The sequence below is a fragment of the Grampus griseus genome, assembly GCF_964374135.1.
Source record: "Grampus griseus genome assembly, chromosome: 1".
NCBI classification, from domain to species: domain Eukaryota; kingdom Metazoa; phylum Chordata; class Mammalia; order Artiodactyla; family Delphinidae; genus Grampus; species Grampus griseus.
Window position 1 is genome coordinate 171,440,008 of NC_139017.1, and position 27,517 is coordinate 171,467,524.

The window sequence follows — 27,517 nt, forward strand, 5'->3', positions numbered from 1 at the left end:
CTCAACCACTGCGCCACCAGGGAAGCCCATCAGTACATTTTTATAATTACTTAATATAGGACAGTTACACACATATATTTTGAATTCGTAAAGCTGGAGACTGCTAGTCTATACCATGACTTAAAAATAGCGATAAATAAATAAATAGGGAAAGATTAGCAACAAGCTAATAAATCAGGTTTCATTTATATGTGCATTCGCTCATTCCTTCTACTTAAAACTGTGCACCTTGATTGGAATATCAATATATTTCAATGGGAATTTAACACTAAACATTTAAGAAAGAGTATTAGTGTGCTTGCTTAGGCAGCACATATACTAAAACTGGGACGACGCAGAGATTAGCATGGCCCCTGCGCAAGGATGAAACGCAAATTCGTGAAGTGTTCCATAGTTTTATATTACTCAGCCATAAAAAAGAACGAAATGCTGCCATTTTCAGTGATGTGGATGGACCTAGGGATTGTCATACTGAGTGAAGTAAGTCAGAGAAAAACAAATATATGATACTGTGTATATGTGGAATCTAAAAAAAATGATACAAATGAACCTATTTATAAAACAGAAACTGAATCACAGATGTAGAAAACAAACTCATGGTTTCCAAGGGGAAAAGGGTGGGAGGGATAAATTGGGAGATTGGGATTGACATATACACACTACTATATATATATATATCGATAAGATAGATAACTAATAAGAACCTACTGTATAGCACAGGAAATTCTATTCAATACTCTGTAATGACCTATATATATTGATAAGATAGATAACTAATAAGAATCTGTATAGCACAGGGATTTCTATTCAATACTCTGTAATGACCTATATATATCGATAAGATAGATAACTAATAAGAACCTACTGTACAGCACAGGGATTTCTAATCAATACTCTGTAATGACCTACATGGGAAGAGAATCTAAAAAAGAGTAGACAGCTGAAACTAACACAACATTGTAAATCAACTATACTCCAATTTAAAACAGAAAAAAAAGAATATTAGTGACATAAAAATGTTGACTAGATATGAAACCTTGTTGGGAAAATTTTTACTACCCAAGAGCACAATAATTGCTTCTTCAATGAGTGAAGTTTATCTTTAAACAAATTATTAAGCTTCGGAATGGAAATATAAAAATCACTGCAAATGAAAATATTTATAAATCATTCTCCCTGTACTAAATAAACATTTCCATTCCCAACATCTTATGTACTTCTTCCTTAATCTCGAAGCTCTTCTCCCCAAGTATTGTCTGACCAGCTACTAAGGATTTACTAAACTTAGGCTAGCAGTAAAATCATCATTGTGTATTATGTACATCTCCCTACAAACCCATCAAAAAATTACTTGAGGCACTTCCCTGGTGGTCCAGTGGTTAAGACTCTGCACTCCCAATGCAGGAGGCCTGCGTTCAAGCCCTGATCTGGGAACCAGATCCCGCATGCCACAATCAAAAGATCCCGCACTTGGCAGCGAAGATCCCGCATGCCACAGCTAAGACCCAGAGCAGCCAAATAAATAAATATTTTTAAAAAAATGTTTTAAAAAAATGACTTGAGTTCTAATCAGAAACTAAAAATTACACAAGGGAACCAAATTGTCCAGTATAGTCTCAAAACACATGGCAAGATTCAACAGATTCAGAAAGATTTCACAAAAAGGTTCTATTTCTACTGATACAGAATTTCAAACCTTGTATGACAGTATCACCAATTAAGGACCTTTCCAGGTTTGAAGTCATGCTTCTTAATTTTCCAGTATATACAACCATGATGGAATAACCATTTAACACACAAAAAGCCAACGCAAAAAGAAAGTGAAGCTCTTAATTACCTGATGCCGTTTCAGCATGTCCAGTCCCAAAAGCATGTCCATGGGCTGTTCCTCAAGTATAGAGAAGGAACACGCCAGGAAATCTCCTTCAATTTGAACCTGAGCTAAAGCACATGAAGAAAGGAAGAGGTTATTGATTTTTCCAGCGAAGGTCTGGAAATGTATCTATCATTCTGTGTCTTTCTTCCTGCAATCAGTCAAAGTCAAGCCAAAGCATGCAAACAAGTGAGTTAAGGATGAAAATCCAGTAAGACCAATAATCAGGTTAAAAGCCAATGAAGGCACCAGCTCCTAAAGTGGATTGGGTAGAACTACTGCCCACAAGACCTGGCTTGATATATGATACACGCTCAGCTGGTGAGGAAAGCTGGCATTAAGAATTAAAAAAAAAAAAAACCAAGACCAATTCCTCCAATATTAACCACCTGCTTCCTGTACACTTACAAAAGACTTTCTAAAAGGAAAATAAAATCAGTACACTTTAAACCTTTTAAATTAAGCTCCAAGAAGTAAACTGTTTATTACTGCCTGTTACAACCAAGTTTCTTTGCTTGAAGTCTCCTGCCTTGCCTCTTTCCTCAATTACTCCTCTTATTTCATATGTAAGATGTTTTTTTTAAAAAAGATGACTTTGTCATTAACTATGTCTTACGAGCAGAAAAGTATATGAAATATATATATATATATATATACTGTATATATATAGTATAAAGCATAATAAAACAAATACCCATGCATCTATTTCCCAGGTTAAGAAACAGAAAACTAAGAAGTTTCCTGTATGTCCTACTGATCATAGCTTATTCTTTGCCTCCTCCAACCCTCCCAACTATCTTGGTTTTTATGTTAATCATTCCCATCTTTTCTTACCATTTTTCTATGATTTCTAAGCAACATTTTGGTTAGTTTTGTGGTTTTGAACTATGACTTGCTTCTTTTACCCAAAAGATACTTTGAGATATTTTATTCCTGTGGGTGCACGTGACTATATTTCTTTCGTTTATACCACCCCTAAGAGTGAGTACTGTAATGTTGAAGACACCACCACTGATTTATCTATCCATTCTGCTGCTACGGGACATTTGGGTTGCTTCCAGTTTCTGCCGTTGTAAGCAATGCTAACGTGAGCATTCTTGCACTTGTCTCCTGGTGTGCCATGAGTGTCTCTAAGGTATACTCTAAAAACATACAGGGCTCTAGGGGATATTAGCTCAGCTCTACTTGATGCTGAATTATTTTCCAAAATGTTTCCAGGGGTTTCTGGAAAGTTCCCATTGTTCCACATTCTACCAACACTCAATATTGTTAGATTTAAAATCTGGCAAGTAATTCTCTATTTCCCTGATTAATGAGATAAAGCAGTTTTTCACACTTATTAACCATTTGAGTTTCCTCTTAAAGTGCTTGTTCAAATGTTTCTGCAATTTTTTATATACCAGTTTTTCTTACTGAGTTGGAGGATACACAAACATACAGAATACATATATATTCTAAATATGAATCCTTTATTAGTTATACATGTTATTAAGTTCTTTCCTAGTTTGTGTTTGTTCACTTCCTTTAAGATGTGCTTGATGAAAAGTTCTTAATCGGCTGTATTTATCAAATAATTTCCTTCGTATCTTTTAAAGAACCCCTTCCCTACACAAGACATTCTCCTATATTTTCTTCTAAAAGCCTGACTTTGCCTTGCACATCCAGGCCTTTAATCAACCTTGAATTGACATTTGTGTGTGATGTGAGACAGGGTCCCATTTCCAATTCATTTTTTCCCCATGGATACCCAATCGTCCTAGCACATTTCCTAAAACTTTCCCACTGCTCCATAAGACTTCCCCTCTCATTTATCAAGGTTCATGTTAAGCATGGGTCTGTTTCTGTTCTAGTCCTTTGGTCTTGATATTATCTAGAAGGGGAAGTTATTCCAGAGTATCTTGACTACTCCTGCCATAAAGGGCCTACATAAAATTTAAAATTAACACATCAAGTCTCACGAACAAAACAAAACAATTTATTGGGGTTTTAAATTTATTACAACGACTCTGTTGACGAACATGGGAGAACTACCACCTCCAACATATTGAAACTTCCTATCCATGGTGTAGCTCTCCTTTACTTAGACTACCCTTACTGTTATAAGGTTTTCTTGATACCTATCATAGCCAAAGTTGCAAAATGGTACAACCTCTGCAACCAAAAGAAGGACACAAGGGACTGGTATTTTTTGTCTCCTATTATCTTCTCACTAAAAACCATGAGAAATCTAAGAACTCAGACTCTGAAGCAACTGGTTTGTGGTATTCTTACCCAATTTCAGTCCTATTGTGTGTAAGAAAGCACATAAGAGGTATTTAAACTATCCTTATTCTATAGAAAATCAATAATAGAAAACACGGAGACTTCTAATAATAGACAAATGTATTAAACCAGGAAAAATGAAACAGATATGAAGAGGAAAACAGGTAGAAAAACTACCACTTGCAATGAAAGAAAAGTCATTTACAGTAAAAAAAAAACCACCTTTTTATCTGCAAATTAAAGGGATAAAACTAAGAATACTTGATTGTATAAGGAAATTAACGTGAATGTTCAGTCAGTGCTGGAGAAACTAGATTGGTACCAGTTAACAATATCAAGAGCCTTAAAGGGTATTCATAATCTTGGATTTAGTAGGTTCACTTATGGGAATTTTAACTAAGGGAAAAAAAAATCAGTTTGCACAAAAATGCACTTCCATGTTACAATGACAAAATATTAGGGGAAAAATATATCCCAAAGGTTGACCATTAAACCCATACAACAGAATGCTATGCATTTACTTAAGTGATGCTTATAAAATTTATAATGGCATTTGGAAAATGGTCTTACTTTTTCTTAAAGCAAAGTATAAAAATTCTATATAGTATTATATGATCCCCTTTTACAAGAAAACAATGCCAGAAAGAGATATGTCCAAATGCTACTACTGATGGATTCTCACCTAAAAGAATTAATTTTGCTTCTTTTCACATTTCTATACTTTCAAAATTCTCTACAATGAGCAACTAATTAAATGGATAATGAAAGAAAAAAACAAAGAGAAGAACAATTCTGATTAAAGACGAAGGACTGAACACATGTATTTAACTTAACTTACTCCTAAAAAAAACCACAATAAAAAGTTGTTTTTCTTTTAAAATGTACAGATTACTAAGCCCAAAAATAATGGAAGAGATAACTGAAACACAATTTTGGAACTAGAAAGCAGATGACACTAAGGAAAACTAAGCAGCAACCCTTTTTATCCCAAGAGGCTGATGAGTTGGTTGAAACAAGTACCTCTGCAAACGGGGGTGGAGGGAGACCAAAGCAGGAGCAGTGGTGAAGGGCTGGGGAGGCACAACTGCACCTCGGTGCTCCTTCTCCTGCACTCTGCTCAGCCAGGTGACTACCGCCTCACCCCAACAGTAAACAGAAGTACATAGGGGACTGGTGTTTTTTTGTAACCAGCTAAACGATGTTACATTATAACTCTGATAGACTATAGGATTTAAAATTGCTAGGGGCTGGGCGTGCTGGATCAGATGCCCCTATCCAAAAGGAATTTTTAAAGTCCACTACCCTACAAAGACTCCCAGTGCCCTGCACTCACCTAGATGTACCCTTCCAATAATCTTCTGGGTGCCCACTCCTTTGGCGATCCCTGCCCACCGACGGTCCACCAGCCTCATTATATTACACCTTTCTGCACAAGCTTGGCTCATAATGGTCATCTGGGCACCTGGAGGTGGAGGGAAACATCAGATAACAAAGATAAAATCCACATGTGTGGGAAGATAAAAAAATGCAGCACTAAGAACAGGGCAGAAAGCAAGTATACTCCCAAGCTTCTGTCTGTGTACGATTTTTCCTACCTAGCGGGCTTCCTGCTACACTTAGTTCAACTTTCAGTTTTACATTGCAATCTGAGACACAGTGTAGAAACTTCACATTGAGGGAAATAACATTATTTAAATGTAATAATTAAATGATATTTTAAAACTTTAAACACAGAAAGCAAAACTACGTGGAAAGGATCTCCAAAAAGTCAAACTATGTCTACAGATGGAAACACTCAATTAAGCACTACTGCACCCTCAGATCAGTTTTCACTGAGTATCTCTAAACATCTTACCAAGTTATTTTTATTTCAAACTCTGGGACACTCTAATTTACCAGTTAAAAAATACATCATGCAGTCTCTCAAAAAACTGTAACTGAACTCTCCATTCTCTGCTCCAACAATTAGACCCTCTTTCCTATCAGGAAGAGGGCACTAAGGTCTTTTCTCTCCTGGTTACATACACTCACCCACAGAGCTGGAGTCAGCCTGTGCAGAAGACAGACACTTCTCTAATCTTTACCTAGGGTCCTAATCTCTCCCACAGAATCTAGTTCCACATTCCTGTGTGTTTGGACATGTCTATCTCAAAGCCAATAGGTATAAATACTCTTTCTCCCCAAATAATTCTCACTTCGGATTTCTCTCTTTGCCAATGGAATCCTTTTTCTTACAACCATAAAACAGAGGCAACTGTTCACTTTCGACCCCTCTTCTTATAGCCTTCTCCCAACTCTCAAACTCAGTTCCAATCCTGTTAATAAATTCTGGGCAATTTCTGACCTTTCTTCTTCTAACCATAGCAGTCAACCTGGCTCACACTCTATCCCTCTAGCTAGTGGACAACTTCTCTGGTTTCCAATCCTTTCTGTGGATATACAGTTTAAAGCAAGGAAATAGTTCTGATCTTTAGGGGTACAGAATACTCCAGAACTGCCACTGCCTTCAATCTTCTTAAAATACCACCTTCTTCAGATCCCTTATTCATCTGCTCAAAGGTCCTCAAAGGTTCCTACTCTTTATAAGATCTTCAAACCCACATCACCACAGCCTCAGATCCCACCTCACCCTGGTCCAACTATTTCCAGCTGCTACAGACTGAATGTTTGTGTCCCTCCAAAATTCAGGTTGAAACCTAATTCCCAATGTGATGATATTAGGAAGTGGGGCCTTTGGAAGGTGATTAATTAGGTCATGAGTGTGGAACTCTCATGAATGGGATTTAGTGCCTTTATAAAGGAGACCCCAGAGAGCTCCCTCTCCCCTCCCACCATGTGAGGACACAGGGAGAAGATGTTCATCTATGAACTAGGCATCAGGTACCCAATTTGCCAGCACCTTTTTTTTTCTGGGCTGCGCTGCACAGCATGTGGGATCTTAGCTCCCCCACCAGGGATCAAACCCGCACCTGCACTGGAAGCGCGGAGTCTTAACCGCTGGACCGCCAGGGAAGTCCCTCTGCCAGCATCTTGATCTTGGACTTCTCAGCCTCCACAACCGGGAAATAAATCTGTGTTGTTTATAAGCCACCCGGTTTACGGTGTTGTTATGGCAGCCCAAACGGCCTCAGATACCAGCCTTACAGCCTGACTGCTGTAAACCTTCCACTTTACGCAGAGGAAGGTGTCTCCTTTGTCTCTTACTCACTCTGACCCTCCTGTAGAGTGCCCCTTCCTCTACTTTCGCTTTCTCTGAACTCTACTTATGCTTTAAGGCCCAGCTCAAGACCCATCTCCTCCCCAGCTGACTGTCCTCTCCCAGTGATCTCTCCTCTCATTCAATTTCAACACTTCCTGTTCATATTACTCACAGATAACTTACACTTTATGGGCACTTAAACCTCTTGGCATTTGAGGAAGGTTAGAGTCAAGAAGGCCCAGAAATAATGAAGGAAAAGGGAATTTGGGAAGGCAATTCTTTTCTTCCCCCCTTCCTCACTCTACTCCTCATAAGCTAGTTATTGGTGTAAAGTCTGCAAACCCAGGATGAGAAGGGTCCCTTTCACTGCTCTCCTGCCTTTTCTTAAGACTCAGGTCAAAGCCCCAATCCTCTACCCATGGAGACAGCTCAGTTCAAGTGCCCTCTCTTTGGAGAAGCCACGCCTGAGCAACCCAGTCAGAGTGAGAATGTGGTCTTTATGTTCATCCAACACACATCTGATTTTTGCACAGTGGTTAAGAGTTCTGGTAGATCTGGGGCTGAATCCAAAGCCTACTGCTCATGAACTTTGAATACCTGGAAGAGTGACTTCCCCCCTTTATATCTAAGTTTCCTCATCTGTAAAACAGGGATAACAGAACATAGCTCATAGGGATAGTCTGAGGATTAAATAGAATTGAAGATGATATACTAAGCACCTAGCATGGTGCTTGGCACATAGTAAGGGCTCAATAAATGCTGAGTGTTATATCAGGGTCTCTTATGAATTTATCTCTCACTCATAGGAGCCATATGAAGCTCCAGTCTTACCCCCAAGCACTCAGCACAAGGTCCTGCACATAGCACTCAACAGTAAATAATCAGCAGATTTACTCCTCCCAGGAACATATGCATCTCAGGACACAAACTCTTAACAGTTGAAACCTAGCATGTGCTCAGGTATTTGTGGATGAACGAGTGGAAGAAAACCTACTTGAGCAGGGGTTTTTACTTCTCTAGGAACACACTCGTTATCTCACGGCCTCAAGAGAGATACCTAGAATGAAGGCACAAGACCACTCGATTACACTCACATGGTGCTGCCCTGTGTGGTCTTACTAAACAGCAAAGTGTTGTTATTAAGAGAAAAGGTGCCAGTTAGTACAGGCATTATCTGAATGCTCAAGTGGGGAACTCTCGTCTCCTGACCTGGCTGGTAAGTTCTTTAAGGGCAAGAACCATGCCCCATACACCCTTATACTCCTCACAGCTCCTGGTAGAGTGCTGGCACACAGACCAAGCTGAAATATCTGTTTGACCTCTACTCTACACACCTCCTTCTATATATATATTTTTTTTTTGTGGTACGCGGGCCTCTCACTGCTGTGGCCTCTCCCGTTGCGGAGCACAGGCTCAGCGGCCACGGCTCACGGGCCCAGCCGCTCCGCGGCATGTGGGATCTTCCTGGACCGGGGCACAAACCCGTGTCCCCTGCATCGGCAGGCGGACTCTCAACCACTGCGCCACCAGGGAAGCCCTACACACCTCCTTCTTATAGCTCCTTATTCTAAACCCATTTACTCCCGTTTCTTATAGAGGTATCCTAGAAATTAGGATGCCAAATAAGGGGAGGTAGGAAGATAAAGGAAGACACCGCAAAATACAAAACTGGTTAAGAAATAATTAAAGAAAAACCTATTACAAAGAAAAGATTGGCAAGTGAAACAATAACCCTTGGGCTTGTTAGTTAGCTGTCCAAAGGACTACTGCCATCTTTAACGGACACCAGTCTCCCCTTCTCCCTGTGTCAGGTCAGAACGTTGGATGTAGAGACAAAGACACAAAAGATGGAGACATCACCTGAGTCAACAAAGGCTTTCACAGGATGTCCATTCACTTTGCAGTTAATATAAAGCATCACTACTTGGCCAAAACTTTCCGGAGCCTCTTCCATAGCTATTGTCATGTTTTCCTCAATGTTCTGTTGCCTGTAACAAACCAAAACCAGGCACACTAAAAGCATTATTTCCATGAAGAGCAATCTGTTTCAAAGTCACAATATTAAAAACAGACCTGTACATATCTTTTCCTCCAACTATAGCGGCTGAGTCGTGGAAATGGAAATTGGTGCTCTATCCTGAAATATGTGATTTAGCAGGAGGAAGTGAGATATATAATGGGCAGAAAATCTAAAGGCATACAAATCACCTTCATGTAAAAACAATTATGTTCCTTTTACAAGCTCAGAAACAGGAAAACAAACTTCTGGAGAGTAAGGGTCACAACACTTTTTATCCTGTAGAATGTTAGAATTTCATCAATGCTCCAATTTAAACTGAGGATTTACTGGGTATCTGGGTACATTTTCTATGTCCACTGCATTAAAAATAGTTTGCAAATATAATATACAGATGTTTCAACTGCTTGTGTTACATCTGCTGCTTAATTTCCAAATCTGTACAAAACTAGATTAGTTTCTAATCTGTAAAACGAGAACAATAATTTCTATCATAGGATCGCTGAGAGGTACAAAGCATCTAGTACACAATGCTAAGGTAAGAGCAGACGCTCAAAAATATCTAACTACCTGGCTGTCACTTAGAAAACTATACACACACACATGCGTCATAGTTCACCTGGTCCATCAAAATATTTCTTCAAAATCGAATATATTCTAATTCTTACGTGAGAAAAGCACATAAAACGGAGTTCCAGCTTACTCCAGCATCTCATGTCTTCCTCCCCAACTCTTCTAGAAACATCATCAAAACACTACAAACATTAATTTAAACTACAGCTGGGGCCAGGCAACTTTGCTGAAGACTGAGACAATTACAGAACAGGGTCCAAGGTGGGATCAACTACAGCTGTAAGCCAGAGGCTGGCAAACTACAGCCCACTGTTTGTTTATGGGAACACATCCGCACCGTTCACATAGCTGCTTTCACACTGCACTGGCAGAACTGAGTGCTACCAACAGAGACTGCATGGCCGGCAAAGCCTAAAATACTCACTACCTGGCTCCTTATGGAAAAAGTTTGCTGACCTCTATTCTAAACTGTAGCGCCGGTCCCTTCTGTAATAATACTCTAGCCCAACTGTATTGATGGCTTTATCAGCCAGTCTATAATAAAATATTAAATTTTTCAGAAAGTCAAAGGTAAACTTGTTTAATTTAGCCCGGCAAATATGCGAGCTACTATATACCTCAGTGCACACATACCCTGTGTAATCACTGGTGCAGCGTATCAAATAAAACTGCTATAGGCATTCTATACAATTACACAGCTTTTCTCCTAGGTCACATTATTAAATTTAAAAATAACCTAAAATTAGTTGTGCACTCCTGACCTTACTTTGATTCCAACCAAGATACATTTCAGCAAAAAATCATCTGAAATAATACCAGTTACTTTGGCTATCCTGGGCTCTATGTCACTTTACAGGCACAAGGTTTTCTCCTCTAAAAGAACACATGCATTGTCCCAGTTCCCCTACCTCACCCCTGGGAAGAAACACGAGCCTATGGATGTGCCTCGTTTCACCTCTCTTCCAATAGCTCGGTGTCATGGTTTGGCTATGATGTCTCCCCACTGCCCCGCCCACCCCTCCTGCTTCCTGGCTTGAATGCAACTGTTCTTGAGAGTTATGTCAGGCTCACTTATAGCTGCAATGCGGTCTAGTTCAGAAAACACAAATATCTTCCCATTTCTCTACATAGATTTAACTAGCGGGATGTTTCTCAAAGATAGTATCCAATACAATTAATGGGAACACTATACAGACAAGAACACAAGTGAACGGCTTAGGGCTATCAATCGATTCTGGTGTATTTACACTTCTCTGATTTCAAATGTACTCAGAGAAATAAGAAACCCTTTATTTGACTTCCAAGTTAACAGTGTAATATAATGACCAAGTTAGGCTTCATTTAAGTAACCAAAGATGATGATCAGGCCCCTAAAAGGAGTAGCCTTACAGTTATTGTTCTTAGTTATACTAAGCCCTTCACAACTAGCAATAAACCGAATCTGGAATGGGGGAAAGCAACTGTTCTTTTATTCAAAGGGACTGACTGAACAGCTTCTTGCTTGTGACTAGTAAGGGGACCAAGGTTGGCACTAGTATCCTTGTATGTGCTTAGGCCCCACCCCTTAAGATTCTATCTATCTATTTATTTATGGCTGCGTTGGGTCTTCGTTGCTGTGTGAGGGCTTTCTCTAGATGCGGCGAGCGGGGAATACTCTCCGTTGCGGTGCGAGGGCTTCTCATCGCGATGGCTTCCCTTGTTGTGGAGCACAGGTTCTAGGTGTGCGGGTTTCAGGAGTTGTGGCACATGTGCTTATTTGCTCTGCGGCATGTGGGATCTTCGCGGACCAGGACTTGAACCCGTGTCCCTTGCATTGGCAGGCAGATTCTTAACCACTGCGCCACCAGGGAAGTCCCACTCCTTAAGATTCTGATTCATCAGATTTGGGAGTAAAGCCTGAGCACCTGCATTTTTAAAAGCTTCTCATATGACTTTAATGCTGCCCCAGGTGAGAACCATAGCACTAGAGAATCTGGAGCTAGAAACCAGTCCTGCAGTCAGTTTATCTGCTGAGCCCAGTACAAGAACTGTGGAAGAAGACCGGACTTAGGACTATAAGGTTCCTCTTTGTACAGTTTTCTCCAATTCAGTCATGTCCAAGCCCTGGATTTAATCAGGGCTCATGCATTATGTCTAAGGAAAGAGTGCCCAATCAGTTTGAGTAGCCAGCCTAGTAGTCTCACCAAACTGGGGGCTTCTGCTCAGTCCTGGGGTCATCTACCTGGAGTTGTCTTAATAATGTGCTGTGGGCTAGTCAGGGAGTCTTTATCAAAATTTTAGAAAGTCATTAAATTAGGTAGCTGTATTTTTGTAATGTTGAATCAAAATGCAAGGAAAATGGAAGAGGAGAGAATAAACTAGAAGACTGAAGCTACTACCTCAGATGCAAAATAAGGAATCTACCTCAAAGCAGATGCCCAACAAATACAAGATCACCTGGAGTTTGGGAACCCTAGATTCTCTAAATCTTGCTCTTTGGGCAAAGGAGTCATTACCTTATATCTTCTTCTATCTTTGCCTGAGCTTCAAGATCAAAAGGGTCCGCAGAAAAGAGACGAATCCTTTCTTGCTCTCTCCGGGCTCGGTCCTGCTGCTGCTCCACCAAGACCCTAGAAAATTTCTCTGCAAAAACAGTGGGTAAAATCTTAAAAACCATTATATTTTCATTCTTTATTAGTATTTTTCCACACTGAACAATTTCTCAAAATACAACTGTAAGAGATGCAGAAAGGATGGCTAGAAATCATTTAAAATGAGCAATTAACGTTTACTTTCTATTCTCTGCAGAAAAGATTACTTCTTCACCTAAATTTAGTGTAAAGAAATAATGTATCTGCTGGGGCTTCCCTGGTGGTGCAGTGGTTAAGAGTCTGCCTGCCAATTCAAGGGACACAGTTTCAAGCCCTGGTCCAGGAAGATCCCACATGCCGTGGAGCAGCTAAGCCCGTGCACCACAACTGTTGAGCCTGTGCTCTAGAGCCCACGAACCACAACTACTGAGTCCACGTGCCACAACTAATGATGCCCGCGCGCCTAAGAGTCCGTTCTCTGCAACAAGAGAAGCCACCGCAGTAAGAAGCCCGTGCACCACAAAAGCAGAGCCCGCTCGCCGCCAACTAGAGAAAGCCCACGCACAGCAACAAAGGCCCAACATAGCCAAAAATAGAAACAAACAAATAAATAAATTTATATATATAAAAAAGAAATAATGTATTTGTAGACATCATCTCAGAGACGATGACTTTTCAATTTAAATCAGTGTGGCAGATAAATGATGCTACCCCTCCCCTCCCCACTGCCCTTATTATTCTATTACCTAGAAATAAAAGAGAGCACTACTATCCCTCTTTTCCTCTTCTACTTTTGTTTCCTTTACAACACACTCTGCCTTAAAGCAGATAAATTATAAGCAAACTACTGTTTGTCTATATTACCCGATGGATACGAAGCAGGAAAATTAGCAAGGAGAAAACACTGCTTGCTGTAAGATGGATGTATGTTACAAGAACCACCTTTATTTGCTATCTCGTAAATGTGAGTACATTCAAATGTATAAATGTACAAGTGCCATCATCATGGTCTTTGGCAAGATACGCTGCATAAGACATTAAAGAAACCAAAATAATGGTCATATGAACTAATACACACAACAGGGATGAATCTAAAAAACACTGAGTGAAAGACGCCTGACACAAGGGAGGACATACTATATGATTCCATTTACATGAAGATGAAAATTAGGCAAAACTAACCTCTAAGTATCAGAATACTGGAGCCTATAAGGGGAGGAAACTGACTAGAAGAGAACATAAGGGAGCTTTCTGGAGTGAAAGAAATGTTCTATATTGTGATTGGGGTGCTGGTTACATTAGTTTGTCAAAACTCAACGAACTGTATACCTAAAATCTAAGTATTTCTCTGTAGGTAAATATTACCTAAATTTTAAAAATGGTTATTGAGGAATAAGTTATTAAGTGTGTTATGTTTTAAAATTTAATCAGTAGGGTTTCATAAACCCAGGAGTAAAACTGGAGAAATGTGCAGAGAAAACTTTATTCATAAAGATGGCTAAAAACAAATGTTCTGTTAAATACAAGAATGGCTAAAATATAGCCCCAAATAAACTGCTGGTGACAACCGCACTACTGTTCAATTTAGGGTGAATGAGAATAAAGGGCTTGCACTTTGCCAAGCAGGCTGATGGCCCTGGACCTGTTTTCCTGGAACGAAATCATTTTAACTGGCATCAGCTGCTTAACTGGTACTCTCTTTAACTGAGGTTCTAACTAAACAGGTTAAAATATCAGTATCTGGTCATTACAAGATATTATCTGCAGAAAAAGAAAAACCACACACACAAAATAACAAACAAAAAAAACCCCTGAATCGCTATGCTGTACACCTGAAACTAACACAATATTGTAAATCAATTATACTTCAATTAAAAAAAAAATCTGTACCTGGGTTATACGCTGCTAAAATGATTAGGGGAAAAAAAAAGGAAGGAAAGGAAAACGAAGGTGCTGGTTGAGCTGCTTCAGAACTCTACATAGCCCTAAAACTGTCACTATTGCCAACTAACTCAGCCTTTGACATCAGCGCTAATTTACCTCTCACAGACCAACTGGTATGTTCAATACAACATGCGACACAGTGGGCTGAACACACCAGTTGCTTGAGTTTCTCCACATTTGCCGCGATACAACTATTCACCTCAGGTCAGCTTGACAGCCTTCACATTTCATAAGCTTACCAAGATCTCCACTGAGCAGAGCATCTGCCAAGGGTGGATTGCGTTCCTTCAACAAGGACAGCTCATGGGGGTTGGCCAGCAACATGTCTCGGAGCAAGGCTGGATTGTCCAGGCCCTGAGGAGATGAAGCTACCTCTCCAGGAGATGAGTGGGACTGCTGTGCTCCTGCTGGCTGGCGCTGCCGGGTGTTTGACGTGCCAGGCACAGCTATGCTACGGAAGTCTATTCGGGGTAAGTCTGTTGGGGAAAATCGATTCGAAGTTTACTTCAAATGACTCCATAAAAACAAGTATTTGAAGGAAACAGCAGATTTGCACATATGTGGTATGCAGTAGTAGTAGATGGTAATCACAGACATTCCGAATGCGCTTTCCCTGGTTCTTTCTCACGCTGACCTTGAATACAAAGACTGCAGTCCGAGAGTGAATAGGTAGGAAAGAATAGAAAAACAGAGGGTCGGGGAGTAGAGGTAGGGATAGGAAGACAATGGTAATAATCCCAAATTCTTGGCTTATAAAATATCCCAGGATAATAAGTTTTTACTTACTTATGTCTTTAAAAAAGCAAAGCCAATCTCAAACATAACCACGTAAAGCTCGATGTGGTTCTTAAGAAAAATCCTAGTCTGCTTTCACATATGCTCCAAAAAGCCCTGACACCTTGGGTAAAGAATACCATACATATCACGTGAACAGCATAAATGTTAGATGTTAACTTCTACAAGTATGTGCCACACTTATTAGTTCTTTGAATTTACACTTTCATCTGTGCATCACTGCTAACTCTTCTCATACCCTGGAAAGCTAGTAGGTGTAATCATTTCACAGGAGAGAAAAAAACAAGAAAAGAAACCTGCACAGGTTCTCAGTGCTCAGTACACCAAAAGATTTAACAGGTTCACAGGCCACACTCCCAGGTTCCATAATCCAAGGTGAGCTGACCTTACTAAAGTGAAAGGAAAATAAAAGGGAACCTTACCTCAAGGACCCACATATTATATGATTCCATTTATGAAATGTCCAGAATAGGAAAATACAGAGACTGAAAGTAGACTGATGGTTGCCTAGGGCTAGGAGGCATGAGGGCAGGTGGGGAATGACTGCTGATGAGTACAGAGTTTCTTGTAAAGATGATGAAAATGTGCTAAAATTGATCATAGTGATGGTTAGGCAATTCTGAATATACTAAAAATCAGTGAATTGTACCCTTTAAATGAGTGAATTGTATGGTAGTGAATGATATCTCAATAAAGCTGTTATTGAAAAAAAGAATTGTATTTTTAAATAGGAAAAAGAAAACAAAAAACGTAAAACCCTAGGTATAACCAGAATGATGGGCTAAGACTGAGTGAATCCACATTTCTTCAACCCCAAAATGTATCTGATGATTGCACCTGCTCCAAGTCTGGGGCTGTCCTGAAGCCTTTTGGACTTCAAAGAGAAAAAGAAAATGCTTAAACTCAGGAGTAAGGTTTGTGCCTCTTAGCATGGGTTCAAGTAGGCACTTTTCTTCAAACAGACCTCAGCTGGCAGTGTGTGTGTGTGTGTGTGTGTACGTGTACATGGACATGAACTTCGAACCAATGAAAAAGTGAAGTGAATAAGATGATCTTTGTGAGGTAGTTAATCTAGGTCAACCAGCAAAACATATATGGGTGGGTCTTCCTTACGGGTTGAGAAATTTTTATCTCAACCTTGTTATACTTATCTTGAGAGTCCACTCACTTCGGAATAATTTTGAAAAACTTGTTTGTTTACCTTATAGATCAGAATTGCTTCCCCTCCCCCACCTACTGGCTCTCTTGTCCCTGTGGCACAGCACAGGAAAAACAAGAAACAGTGAATCTCAGAACTAACAATTTCACCAAATTAACCACAGGAAGATTTGGGCTTTACTGATTGGCTTATGTGAACCCCTTCCCTTTCTAAAGTTTAACAGCAGCCCCAAGGGAATAATGTAATCTGGATCTGAAAGTAACAGGGCTTGATGGTGTCTTATAGCTCCAGTTTCAGGCTGAATGGAAGCACTGTGTTCTAAACTGGAGTCGGTCATCACCCAGACACCTAAACTCCTTTGAGTATCAGAAGCAAGCTATGGACCCTCTCCCCATCAAATGCACAGATGCCCACACAATTCTGCACACTATTTCAAGGACACAGACACTTCCTAACTCCCAATGCACAGATTCTAGATGTAGCATGTAAGATAAATAACAGTTTCTTTTTACATGATTAACAAAGATGGTGGGAAAGAACCAGGATTTGGTGGTCAGCTGCTTCAGGTTCATAAGGCTCAGTGTAACGGGAAAAGCACCAAGTTTTAAATCCTGTGCCTTCACTTACTAGCTATGAAGATATGATTTAAAAATTGTCAAGAGGTATCTCTTCCCTACAAAAGTTATGAGATGACCTGAAATGTGGGTGCAAGTGCCTGGCTGATTGTAAAATGTTCAGCAAAGGCCTATCACTGAATGCCAGACACAAAGCAGCAAAAGTCAGCCAGGAAGCAGAGGCATATGCAGCGTCTCAAGTCCTTCTCAAGGATAAAATGATCACTGATAACAACAGAAGCTAATATTTACTGACGGCTTGCTATGTGCTGAAGGTTTTACATGCATTATTCTCCCATCAACCCTACGAGTTGTGGTTAATTATAACACACATCTTACAGATGAGGAAATGGACTTAGAGTGTTAGCTTGTCCGAAGTTACCCAGCAAGCAAGTGGCAGAGTCAGGATCTGTAGCCTGACAGTCTGAATCCAAGGCAAATCCAAAACTCTGAACTATGCTATCTACTAATGCTTGCCAGGGCTGTGAAACCATCATGAGATGCCGTACTTGGGAACTGCACCGAAGGGCGAGGGTCTGCATTCTCCTTCTGTCGTAAAATCACAACGTCGCCATCTTTTAAGCCGTAAGAAGCCAGTGATCTGTGGTTGTCTGTGAGAGGTCTTTCAGCGTAGACAATCTGCAACCAGAAAAGATTTAATAGAATAAAGCACCGAGAAGCAACATGTCACAAAACAGAAAGACTACAGTTTTCCTCTTCATTAGAGAATGTCACTCCCTGCTCAACACCCTCCAGTGATTTCCCATCATACCTAGAATAAAAGCCAAAATCCTTCTCGTCAACTATTAGGGCCAAAGAATTCGGCTCCCTGGCTCCCCCATGACCTCATCTCATACCATGATTGCTATTCCTCAAATAATACCAGCAACTTCCCCCTCAAGGCTGTTTCACTTGTTGTTCTCTCTACCTGAGGAATGTTCTTTCCCGGTTCATTTTTTTAAGGTCTCTGATCAAACACTACCTCTTCAGAGTCCTTCCCTAATATTTAAAATGCACCCTCACCTCCCATATTATATATTTTTTCTTTATGGTCTCTCTGTCCCACTAAAATGTAAGCTACTCTGAGGACAAGGACTTTACTTTTTTCACCATATCCCAAATGCCTAGAACAGGGGCCTGGTAGATAAATAGTGCCCAAGTATTTGCTGAATTAAAGGACAAATAAAGCTATGGGAAGTAGACCATTTTAGATTTAATATTGAGCAGGGAGGGAAATGGGAATGATTTATTCTGGGGATGATAACTGCAATACTATTAAATAATATGTTCACTCCCCACCCACAAGTTTTAGTGAGATATAATTGACATACAACACTGTATTAGTTTTAGTTGTACAACATAATGATGTGATATATGTATATATTGTAAAATGATTACCATGATATGTTTTGTTAACATCCATCACCCCATATAGTTATAAATTTTTCTTCTTGTGATGAGAACTTTTTTTTTTTTTTTTTTTCCCCGGTACGCGGGTCTCTTACTGCTGTGGCCTCTCCCGTTGCGGAGCACAGGCTCCGGACGCGCAGGCTCAGCGGCCATGGCTCACGGGCCCAGCCGCTCCGCGGCATGTGGGATCTTCCCGGACCGGGGCACGAACCCGTGTCCCCTGCGTTGGCAGGCGGACTCTCAACCACTGCGCCACCAGGGAAGCCCCCGTGATGAGAACTTTTAAGATCTACTCTTAGCAACTTTCAAATATATGATACAGTGTTGTTAACTCCAGTCACCCTGCAGTACATGACTGTACTGTGTCCACTTTTAAATGGTCTCACACACAAGCTTCCCGAGTTCTTCCTTCTCTTCGACCTTCCCCAAACTTTTATCACTTTTATGTTTATGAGTGGAAGATAACAGTGGAAGAAATTTAAAAAAGAACAATTAAACACAGATGGAAAAAAGGATCAGGGATGTATTACTAAGGAAAATATTTTTATGATGTGCAATCGAACACTGAAGAAAGCCTGAGAGCATGAAAACAGATGAAACGACGGGCTGTGGAAAGAAAAGGGACGAAGGGCATACTATGATTTCACCATGAAGGAACACAAAACCTAACCCGCATCATGACCTACTCTGTAGAGGGGCATTCAGAACAGACTCTGGCTTTGAAAGGTTTTCTTCTTAACAATTCACTTTCCACGAGGCCACTGGCAAACTGAGGAACTTGAGTTCTGTCCTGGCTCTGACAGGGCCCCTGACACTCAGCTGGTCCAGGCTTCACAGTTCCCATTTGCCAAGCAAGCAGTTGGGGCTAGATAATCATTACACCTATCCCTTCCAGGTCTTTCTGCTACACTACCATTTTACAATGTTTCCTCAAGTGTCCTCACAGCTCTCATAGTAAAATTGCCTGACACAGAACCTGAAAAATACAGGATTTAAAACGGAAAAAAAAAAGATCTGTCATATCTGATCTCAGAATTTGCAATGACATGAGAAATAGAACAGGAAACTCAATTTAGTTCCTTCCAAAATCAAATTCTTCTGCAGTTAAACAAAAAAATGATCTGCAGAATTTGTAGGCTGAATTATATTTTTTAAGTTCTATACAGGACTAGAAAAAGTATCGTTAGTTCTTACCCTCACCTGCGAAGTTAAAATTTGTTACAATAGATTGCAACTGTCATTCTATCGACCCATTCACTCTCCCTTATTTAAGCATATATCTCATAGTAAAAGTATACCAGAATCAACATAGATGGTTTGCAATACAACCTGAGTCATATTATAACTTCTGGGATTGCTTTAAAAACCACCACAAATCTGAAGTGACAAGTGTCATGGGTTGAGGTGTGCAGCAAGGAAGAGGCATGCAAGAGAAATGCCATGCAGGCAGTTCCTACAAGGGGGCTTCAACTCTGTGAAGCAACCACAATGAAAGTACCAGTGGCCTAAGGCCTACTCCTTAATTTTCTAGGGTCAGAAATTCAACTATCAGTATATTTAGAGACACAGGATCAGCCAACGTACTCTAACTGTACTTATAAGAGAACATTTACTTGTCTACAACGAGAAATCAAACTCAGGAGAATCAGAATGCTCCTATCCACAAGATCCCTGAATTTTCTTCAGGCTGGATATGCTACATGGAAAGCCATATTAAAATAGCAGACGGCTACCACTGAGTGAGCTCCTACTGGGAGCCGGCATCTTACTAGGTTCTCGCAGTCTTCCACCTAATCCTCGTATCCTCTCGTTTAAGTCTCATAATCAATTTATGAAGTAGATATTAATTGTCCCATTTCATGTACAGGGAAACAAATTACTGTTAGGTGACCTGAGGCTCCATAGCTATTGAGAAGAGAACTGGGATTGGAGCCACATCTGCCTGACTTTATAGCCCACACTCTTTCCTAGTACCACATACAACTTTCCCAAATATAAGTCCAAAGTGGCATGGTGAATTAGCTGGGTGACCTTTACAAGAGCTATTAAGCCACCTATCACTCCGAAGGGCCTCTACTCACCAGGGGGATCAAGCGCTGTCCACTGCTCAATGTATCCCCTGCCCTGAACATGAAGAAAGGAGCACTCACTACCAACCCCTCACTCTCTGATTCCCATTTTACAGATGCCATACATCATTCCATCACTGTTCAGCTAAACAGTTTTTCCTCAGCAGACAACATAATTTTTTAAAAAGAAGGCGGCCTGACCTAACAACAAAAATGTAAGATCCAGGTAGTCAGTACCATCCAACATGTAACATGAAGTGTGGAGGACTGCTATCTGCCCCAATCTCCTAAAAATACTAGCCTGCAGAAGGTGGGTAAGGATCGAACATTCTTCATACTGACAAAGCAGCAGGTGTATACCATTCTAGTCCAAGGACATAGATGAGACAAACAGTAGCTTAGTTGAAATTATGACTGCCACAAAGAACTGGGTTTTTTTTGTTGTTGTTAACCTAGGCTTAAGAATCTAAGACAATTATTCTGCAGCTTGAGTTCCAGAATAAATCGGAATGATTTTCCAACTTAATATGAGTATCTAGTAGACCAATGGTTTCAAATTTCTACCAGTCAAAACAAAATGAGTTTTGTTTACGGCATTGGTGATACTTTCTACCATTCATAATACCCAGGTCAAAGGTTATAAGGCTCAAAATTCAATTTTTGCCAGTTATAAGAACATACAACAGAAAAATTTATACAGCTACATGTCTTTTTTATTGCGGTACACGGGTCTTTCACTGTTGTGGCCTCTCCCGCTGTGGAGCACAGGCTCCGGATGCACAGGCTCAGCGGCCATGGCTCACGGGCCCAGCCGCTCCGCAGCATGTGGGATCTTCCCAGACCGGGGCTTGAACCCGTGTCCCCTGGCATCGGCAGGCGGACTCTCGACCACTGCGCCACCAGGGAAGCCCTGCTACAAGTCTTAATCTCCAAAACTGGCACAACTGCTAGTACTTCTCCAGAGGAGGCACCCTAGAGACTGAATTCTCATCTTAACCAATATTTAACAATACACTAATTAATACAACTCCAAAGCCTTTAGGCATGATGTCAAATGTTTCCTGGTCTCTGAATGAGAGATTTCAATCAATCAACAGAAATCATAACAGTACATTTCTAGCATTAAGGATCATAAACTGGCCACGAAACCCTTGGAATCACATTTGAATGGCTTCATAATAGTATCTACCATTAGTTGAAAGCCCACTATATGCCAAGTGATCTACACATACCATCCCATGTAATAGTCAGCTTGACTTTTACAACCCTTCTGGAAGATAACTTGACAAGTTACTAAAAGCCTCCCAAAAGACCTGGCAATTCCATATCTAAGACTTTATCCTGAGGAAATAATCAGAAATGGAGACAAAGCCTTAAGTATAGGGCTTCCCTGGTGGCGCAGTGGTTGAGAATCTGCCTGCCAATGCAGGGGACACGGGTTCGAGCCCTGGTCTGGGAAGATCCCACATGCTGCGGAGCAACTAGGCCCGTGAGCCACAACTACTGAGCCTGCGCATCTGGAGCTTGTGCTCCGCAACAAGAGAGGCCGCGACAGTGAGCAGCCCGCGCACCGTGATGAAGAGTGGCGCCCGCTCGCTGCAACTAGAGAAAGCCCTCGCACAGAAACGAAGACCCAACACAGCCAAAAATAAATATAAATAAATAAAAACAAAAAAACCCCACAAACCTGAGGGACATCCTAGATTCCTCTTAAAAAAAAAAAAAAGCCTTAAGTATTTAGGTATCCATGCACATGTTACTCATAACTGCTTCCAAATGTCCCCAATTCAATTCAAATGCCCAGCAAGGGACTTCCCTGGAGGCTAAGTGGTTAAGAATCCACCTGCCAATGCAGGGGACATAGGTTCAAGTCCTGGTCCGGGAAGATCCCACATGCCACGGAGCAACTAAGCCCGTGTGCCACAACTACTGAGCCTGCCCTCTAAAGTCCCCGAGCCACAACTACTGAGCCCACGTGCCACAACTACTGAAGCCCACGTGCCTAGAGCCCGTGCTCCACAACAAGAGAAGCCACCGCAATGAGAAGCCTGCGCACCGCAATTAAGAGTAGCCCCCACTCGCCCCAACTAAAGAAAGCCCATCTGCAGCAACGAAGACCCAATGCAGCCAAATTTTAAATAAATAAATAAATAAATAGTAGACCATCACAAACTCTCTTGTCTCCCTCCCTCCCCCCTTTCCTTCTTTTTTTTAAAGTTTTTTTTAAAAAATTAATTAATTAATTTATTTTTGGCTGTGCTGGGTCTTTGTTGCTGCGTGTGGGCTTTCTCTAGTTGCAGTGAGCGGGGGCTACTGTTCGTTGTGGTGCACAGGCTTCTCATTGCGGTGGCTTCTCTTGTTGCAGAGCATGGGCTCTAGGCGCCTGGGCTTCAGGAGTTGTGGCTTGCGGGCTCTACAGAGTGCAGGCTTAGTAGTTGGGGTGCACGGGCTTAGTTGCTCCATGGTATGTGGCATCTTTCTGGACCAGGGCTCGAACCTGTGTCCCCTGCATTGGCAGGCGGATTCTTAACCACTGCGCCACCAGGGAAGCCCTCCTTTCCTTCTTAAAAAAAAAAAAAAAAAAAAAAAAGCACAGCAAAATGAAAACTGTTAAATAAATTGCAGTACATCTGTATGATGGTATATTATGTGGCCATTAAAATGATAAACTGCAAGAATTTGAAATGTTATGGGAAAATGCTGACAATGCAGTGTTGACTGAAGAAAGGTACGAAATTGTTTATTACAGTTCAGGCCATATGTTTTAAAGATATATTTTAACTATATAAGAAGAAAAAAATACATTAAAAAGCAAACTGCAGTTATCTCTGAGTTATAAGGTAATAAGTAATGGTGTTCTTTTCTCCTCTTCTATATGTTACAAGTTTTCTATAATGAATATGTGGTATTTATCAGAAAAGAAATACATGAAAATTACCTGTGAAAATAAACATGCCAAAACCAGCTACAAAAGAAATTCTGTTTCTACTGGTTTAAAATAGTGTTTTGGGCTTCTCTGTTGGCGCAGTGGTTAAGAATCTGCCTGCCAATGCAGGGGACACGGGTTTGGGCCCTGGTCTGGGAAGATCTCACATGCCGCGGAGCAAATAAGCCCGTGAGCCACAACTACTGAGCCCATGTGCCACAACTACTGAAGCCCACGTGCCTAGAGCCCGTGCTCCAGAATAAGAGAAGCCACCGCAATGAGAAGCCCACACACCGCAACGAAGACCCAACACAATCAAAAATAAATAAATAAATTTATTTAAAAATACTAACAATAAATAAAATAGTGTTTTACAGGGACTTTCCTGGTGGCGCAGTGGTTAAGAATCTGCCTGCCAACGCAGAGGACACGAGTTTGAGCCCTGGTCCGGGAAGATCCCACATGCTGCAGAGCAACTAAGCCTGTACGCCACAACTACTGAGCCCACGTGCCACAACTACTGAAGCCTGAGCGCCTAGAGCCCATGCTCCTCATCAAGAGAAGCCACTGCAATGAGAAGCCCGCGCACCGCAACAAAGAGTAGCCCCCGCTCACCACCAACTAGAGAAGGCCTGTGTGCAACAACAAAGACCAACGCAGCCAAAAATAAAATAAATATACAAATAAATAAAAATAAACAAAATAGTTCTTATTTTAAACAAAATAAAAAAACAAATAGATCATGCTGTGTGCAGAGCTGCATTTCCAGGAACAGTTACTGCTATTATTTGGTATTTAAATATGCCTTCATTTGAGAGTTCTTACACATTCTGCACACTTTTTTTTTTTTAACCACATGCCACCTACAGGGGTAAATTATAACAATCTTTCAAAAATGCAAAGATATTAATTTCAAGTGAAGCTAAGTTCTTAATAATTGTTTGAAGTTCCTCTAGCCAAGTCTGCATCAAAGCATCAAGCAGGGCCATGACCGGCTTCCAAACCCACACTTGTGTTAAGAGATGGAACATGCCCAGCTTCAATCACATGTGCAAGTGGAGATTGTTCCTATTCTAAATTTGTTATCACTGCATTATAACTACTGTAATCAGACTAGAGCTGTTAAAAATTAACACCCTTTCCAAGCATATCCTTATGCACAGTCGATGCTGATGCTGAAAGACTGAATTATAAACCAGTGATTCTTAATGTGGGGCAGACATGCGACACAGTTCTTTAAGGATGTAGGAAGAAAACAGAAAATAATTAGAATTTGCATTTCCATTTTAGTTTATCCTTCCTTAAATTCTATCCTGTGCCTGTTTATAATGACCTAAGGTATTACTTCATGTATATAATTGATGTTTACAGCTATTACATACATGTAATATACATGCATTTATATTATGCATACGCCATTAGTTCATATATATTATTTATTATATACATCACACAGATGCATGTTCCAAAACATTTTACTCAGAGGGATATGTGACCGAAAAAGTTTGCAGACCAGTGGTCTGGACACACAGTAACAGAAAAGAATAGCCAAAAACAAGAAAAAAAAAAATTCCCGTTAGAAATGGAGTCAGAAATGGAGGTGAAGGAACGAGAACAGAGAAGGGAAGTCAGAGGAGTAAAGGTAAAGAGACCAGGAGAACTTGGAGAGGAAGAAGGGGAAGAGGAGTAATATGGGAGAACCCTGGGAGGTAAAGGAGGGGTGGGGGGAGGCCCCAAGTAAGTGAAAATGATGTATTTGTGCATAAAAACTACAATGATATTTACTATTATGACTTGGTGAAAGGAAATGACTCAAGTGTCTAGGGTGGATCCTGTTCCTGCTTGATGGGCAAGCAACTGAAAGACAACGGACCACCAGACATCCTAAAATAGACACTGTGTTAGGTTACAATGGAGCCAACAGAACAAACTTGAAAAACAGGAGCTGTTTACCGGCTATGTAATACAGGCTTAACACTAGTTGGAGCCCAGGTTTCCATATGCTAATTTGGCTTGGGAAGGAAGTGAATGCCAAAACACTGACCTAATGAATAAGAAAGAATTTGGAGTTAGCCTAACCGTTCAATTAATAAGGTACTGCTAACCTTCCGCACAGGCAGGACAGTGCCTGCCTTACCATACAATTAATCGTCTTTCGATCTGACACCCTCTTTTGGCTACAGCCATCTCAAAAAGTGCAGGAATACAGAAATCACAATCTTTGTCTTCTCCCAAACCCAACAAAGTCAATTTACATTTTAATTTTTTATTTCCCCCACCAGCTGGTGATTATAACCAGGGTAAAAGCACAGCCAGAGTGAAGAGAAACAACTGAAAAAGCCACCTTCAAAAATCTGAGTTGATTTTCCCTCCCTACTTAAACTGCTCTTTTCTAGCTCTCTACCTGAGGGATTCATTGACAGGAGCTGGTTCCTGAGTTTTTGTGGTTTCTTTTTTTTTTTTTTACAGAAGTTCCAAGAATCCCTTTTGCCAGAATGCCTATTTGAGTGACACCTTGTGCCCCCAAATAAATTCTTTCTTGATATTCAGCTTATGCCAAGGTTCTAAAGTTCAAAGTGTAAAGGAATCATACTCACTTCTGAACAAAATATTGACACACTTGTTTACCGTAGCACAGGGCAGAACAAGCTGTAGCGAGGCAATAGTTTTTGGAACTATTTCATAACTGCAGTAGCAAATCAAGATTTACCTTCTGGGGCCTTGGATGACTTCTATAATTTTCTTAATGTTTAGACTATGCCCTCCGAGGCCCACTTATCAAGTCAGGATTTAGATGTTTCAGTGTGAAGGCCACAGAGTTATTGCCACCAAATCTGTCTGGTGGCAGCGTCAGAGCATTTTAAGAATACATTTTAAGAATAAATTAAAATGTAAGAGCAGCTTAATTTCTTTCCAGCAGGGCAAGGGAAATGAAACAACCAAATCACACTGAGGCCATATTTAAGCAAATATCCTCATCTAGCACCGAGCTTTGAACTCACCCAAACTGAACTGTGACCTGAAAGAAAGAGGGATCTTGGCCTACTACCAGGGAAGAAACCACAGAAACAGTTTCGGTTGAACTAATAAATTACTTTAAAAAAATAATAATTTAACCAGAAACGCATGTGGTAGGGAAAAGAGCATTTCCAGAGGCTTCAAAACAAGGTGGTGCAAGTCTCAAACTTTTCCCTTCACTTCGAGCGCAAATCTCTACACTTAAAGGTAAATTACGTTTACTTAGGCAGGAGCCCTCTCCAAAAAAGCAGATGAACATCCATCTACCACAGTGATCCAAACTGGTATTTCTGGTTGGGGAAGCAGAATGCATGAACTCTTGCAAATCTACGGCTTCTTCTTAGGTCTACGCCGACACCCCAAACTCAAGAAATTAGAGAAGGGGTCAAAGAGCCACAAGGTGGGGCGGACCGCCCGACAGTGCACGCGCTCCTCAGGCTGCAGTGGGTGCGTCTGCGGTCAGGTTCTCCGCTCTCTCCCCCAGCACCCCACCCCACGCTCGGGGCGTATGGGGGCAGCCACCGATTCCAGCTCCCTCCCGGATGCGGGGGTGGGCTGGGAATGGCCATCCTGCTTCTCCTCCACCCCCCAATTCCTCACCAGCAGCAAAAGGAGTGCGTGAGGCCCCAAGGCGGGAGGGCTAGCTCCGGAGGGAGGCCCCACTCGCCGCTCAGCGTACCTGGCTCTCGGCTGCGGGGATGCCGGACTCGAGCTCACACAGCGCGCGGAAGTTGTGCAGCTCGAAGTCGGCGTCGACCTGGAGGGAAAAGGTCACCTCGGAGAGGTCCCTCCGCACACAGTACACGGTGAGCAGCATGGCCCGGGCCCGACCCAGCTCGGCTCGGCCCGGCCTCGGCGCGGGGCGGCGGCGGCGGCGGGGCCTGGCTGGTGCTGCAGGCGGACGGCGCGGGCTGCTCGCTCGCCCGCCCGTTCGCTCCTTCCCTCCCTCACACACGCTCAGTGACTCACTCCCTCCCACCCTCACCAGCAAGTACAGCCGCCACCACCCGCCTGCAACTTCGTCTGCCTGCCTGCCTGCCGGCCTGCCTGCCTCCCACCGCTGCCGCCAAGCGCGCCAGCCGCCCGGC

General features: G+C 41.5%; 1 protein-coding gene across 3 annotated transcripts in view; it reads right to left on the reverse strand.

The window, feature by feature from the left end:
- Window positions 1-27,252, reverse strand: part of DDI2 (DNA damage inducible 1 homolog 2) — a gene marked incomplete at its 5' end in the record, with an annotated part of 41,790 nt that extends 14,538 nt beyond the window's left edge. Inside the window, 7 exons of one of the 3 annotated variants that reach the window (XM_082655455.1) lie at window positions 1,838-1,941; window positions 5,469-5,597; window positions 9,195-9,322; window positions 12,420-12,546; window positions 14,678-14,914; window positions 17,516-17,645; window positions 27,109-27,252. In XM_082655455.1, coding sequence (XP_082511581.1) covers window positions 1,838-1,941; window positions 5,469-5,597; window positions 9,195-9,322; window positions 12,420-12,546; window positions 14,678-14,914; window positions 17,516-17,645; window positions 27,109-27,246 — 993 coding nt within the window. The remainder of the gene's footprint in view (window positions 1-1,837; window positions 1,942-5,468; window positions 5,598-9,194; window positions 9,323-12,419; window positions 12,547-14,677; window positions 14,915-17,515; window positions 17,646-27,108) is intronic. The other 2 variants (XM_082655456.1, XM_082655454.1) reach the window with 2 other exon arrangements.
- Between the last annotated feature and the right edge of the window lie 265 nt (window positions 27,253-27,517).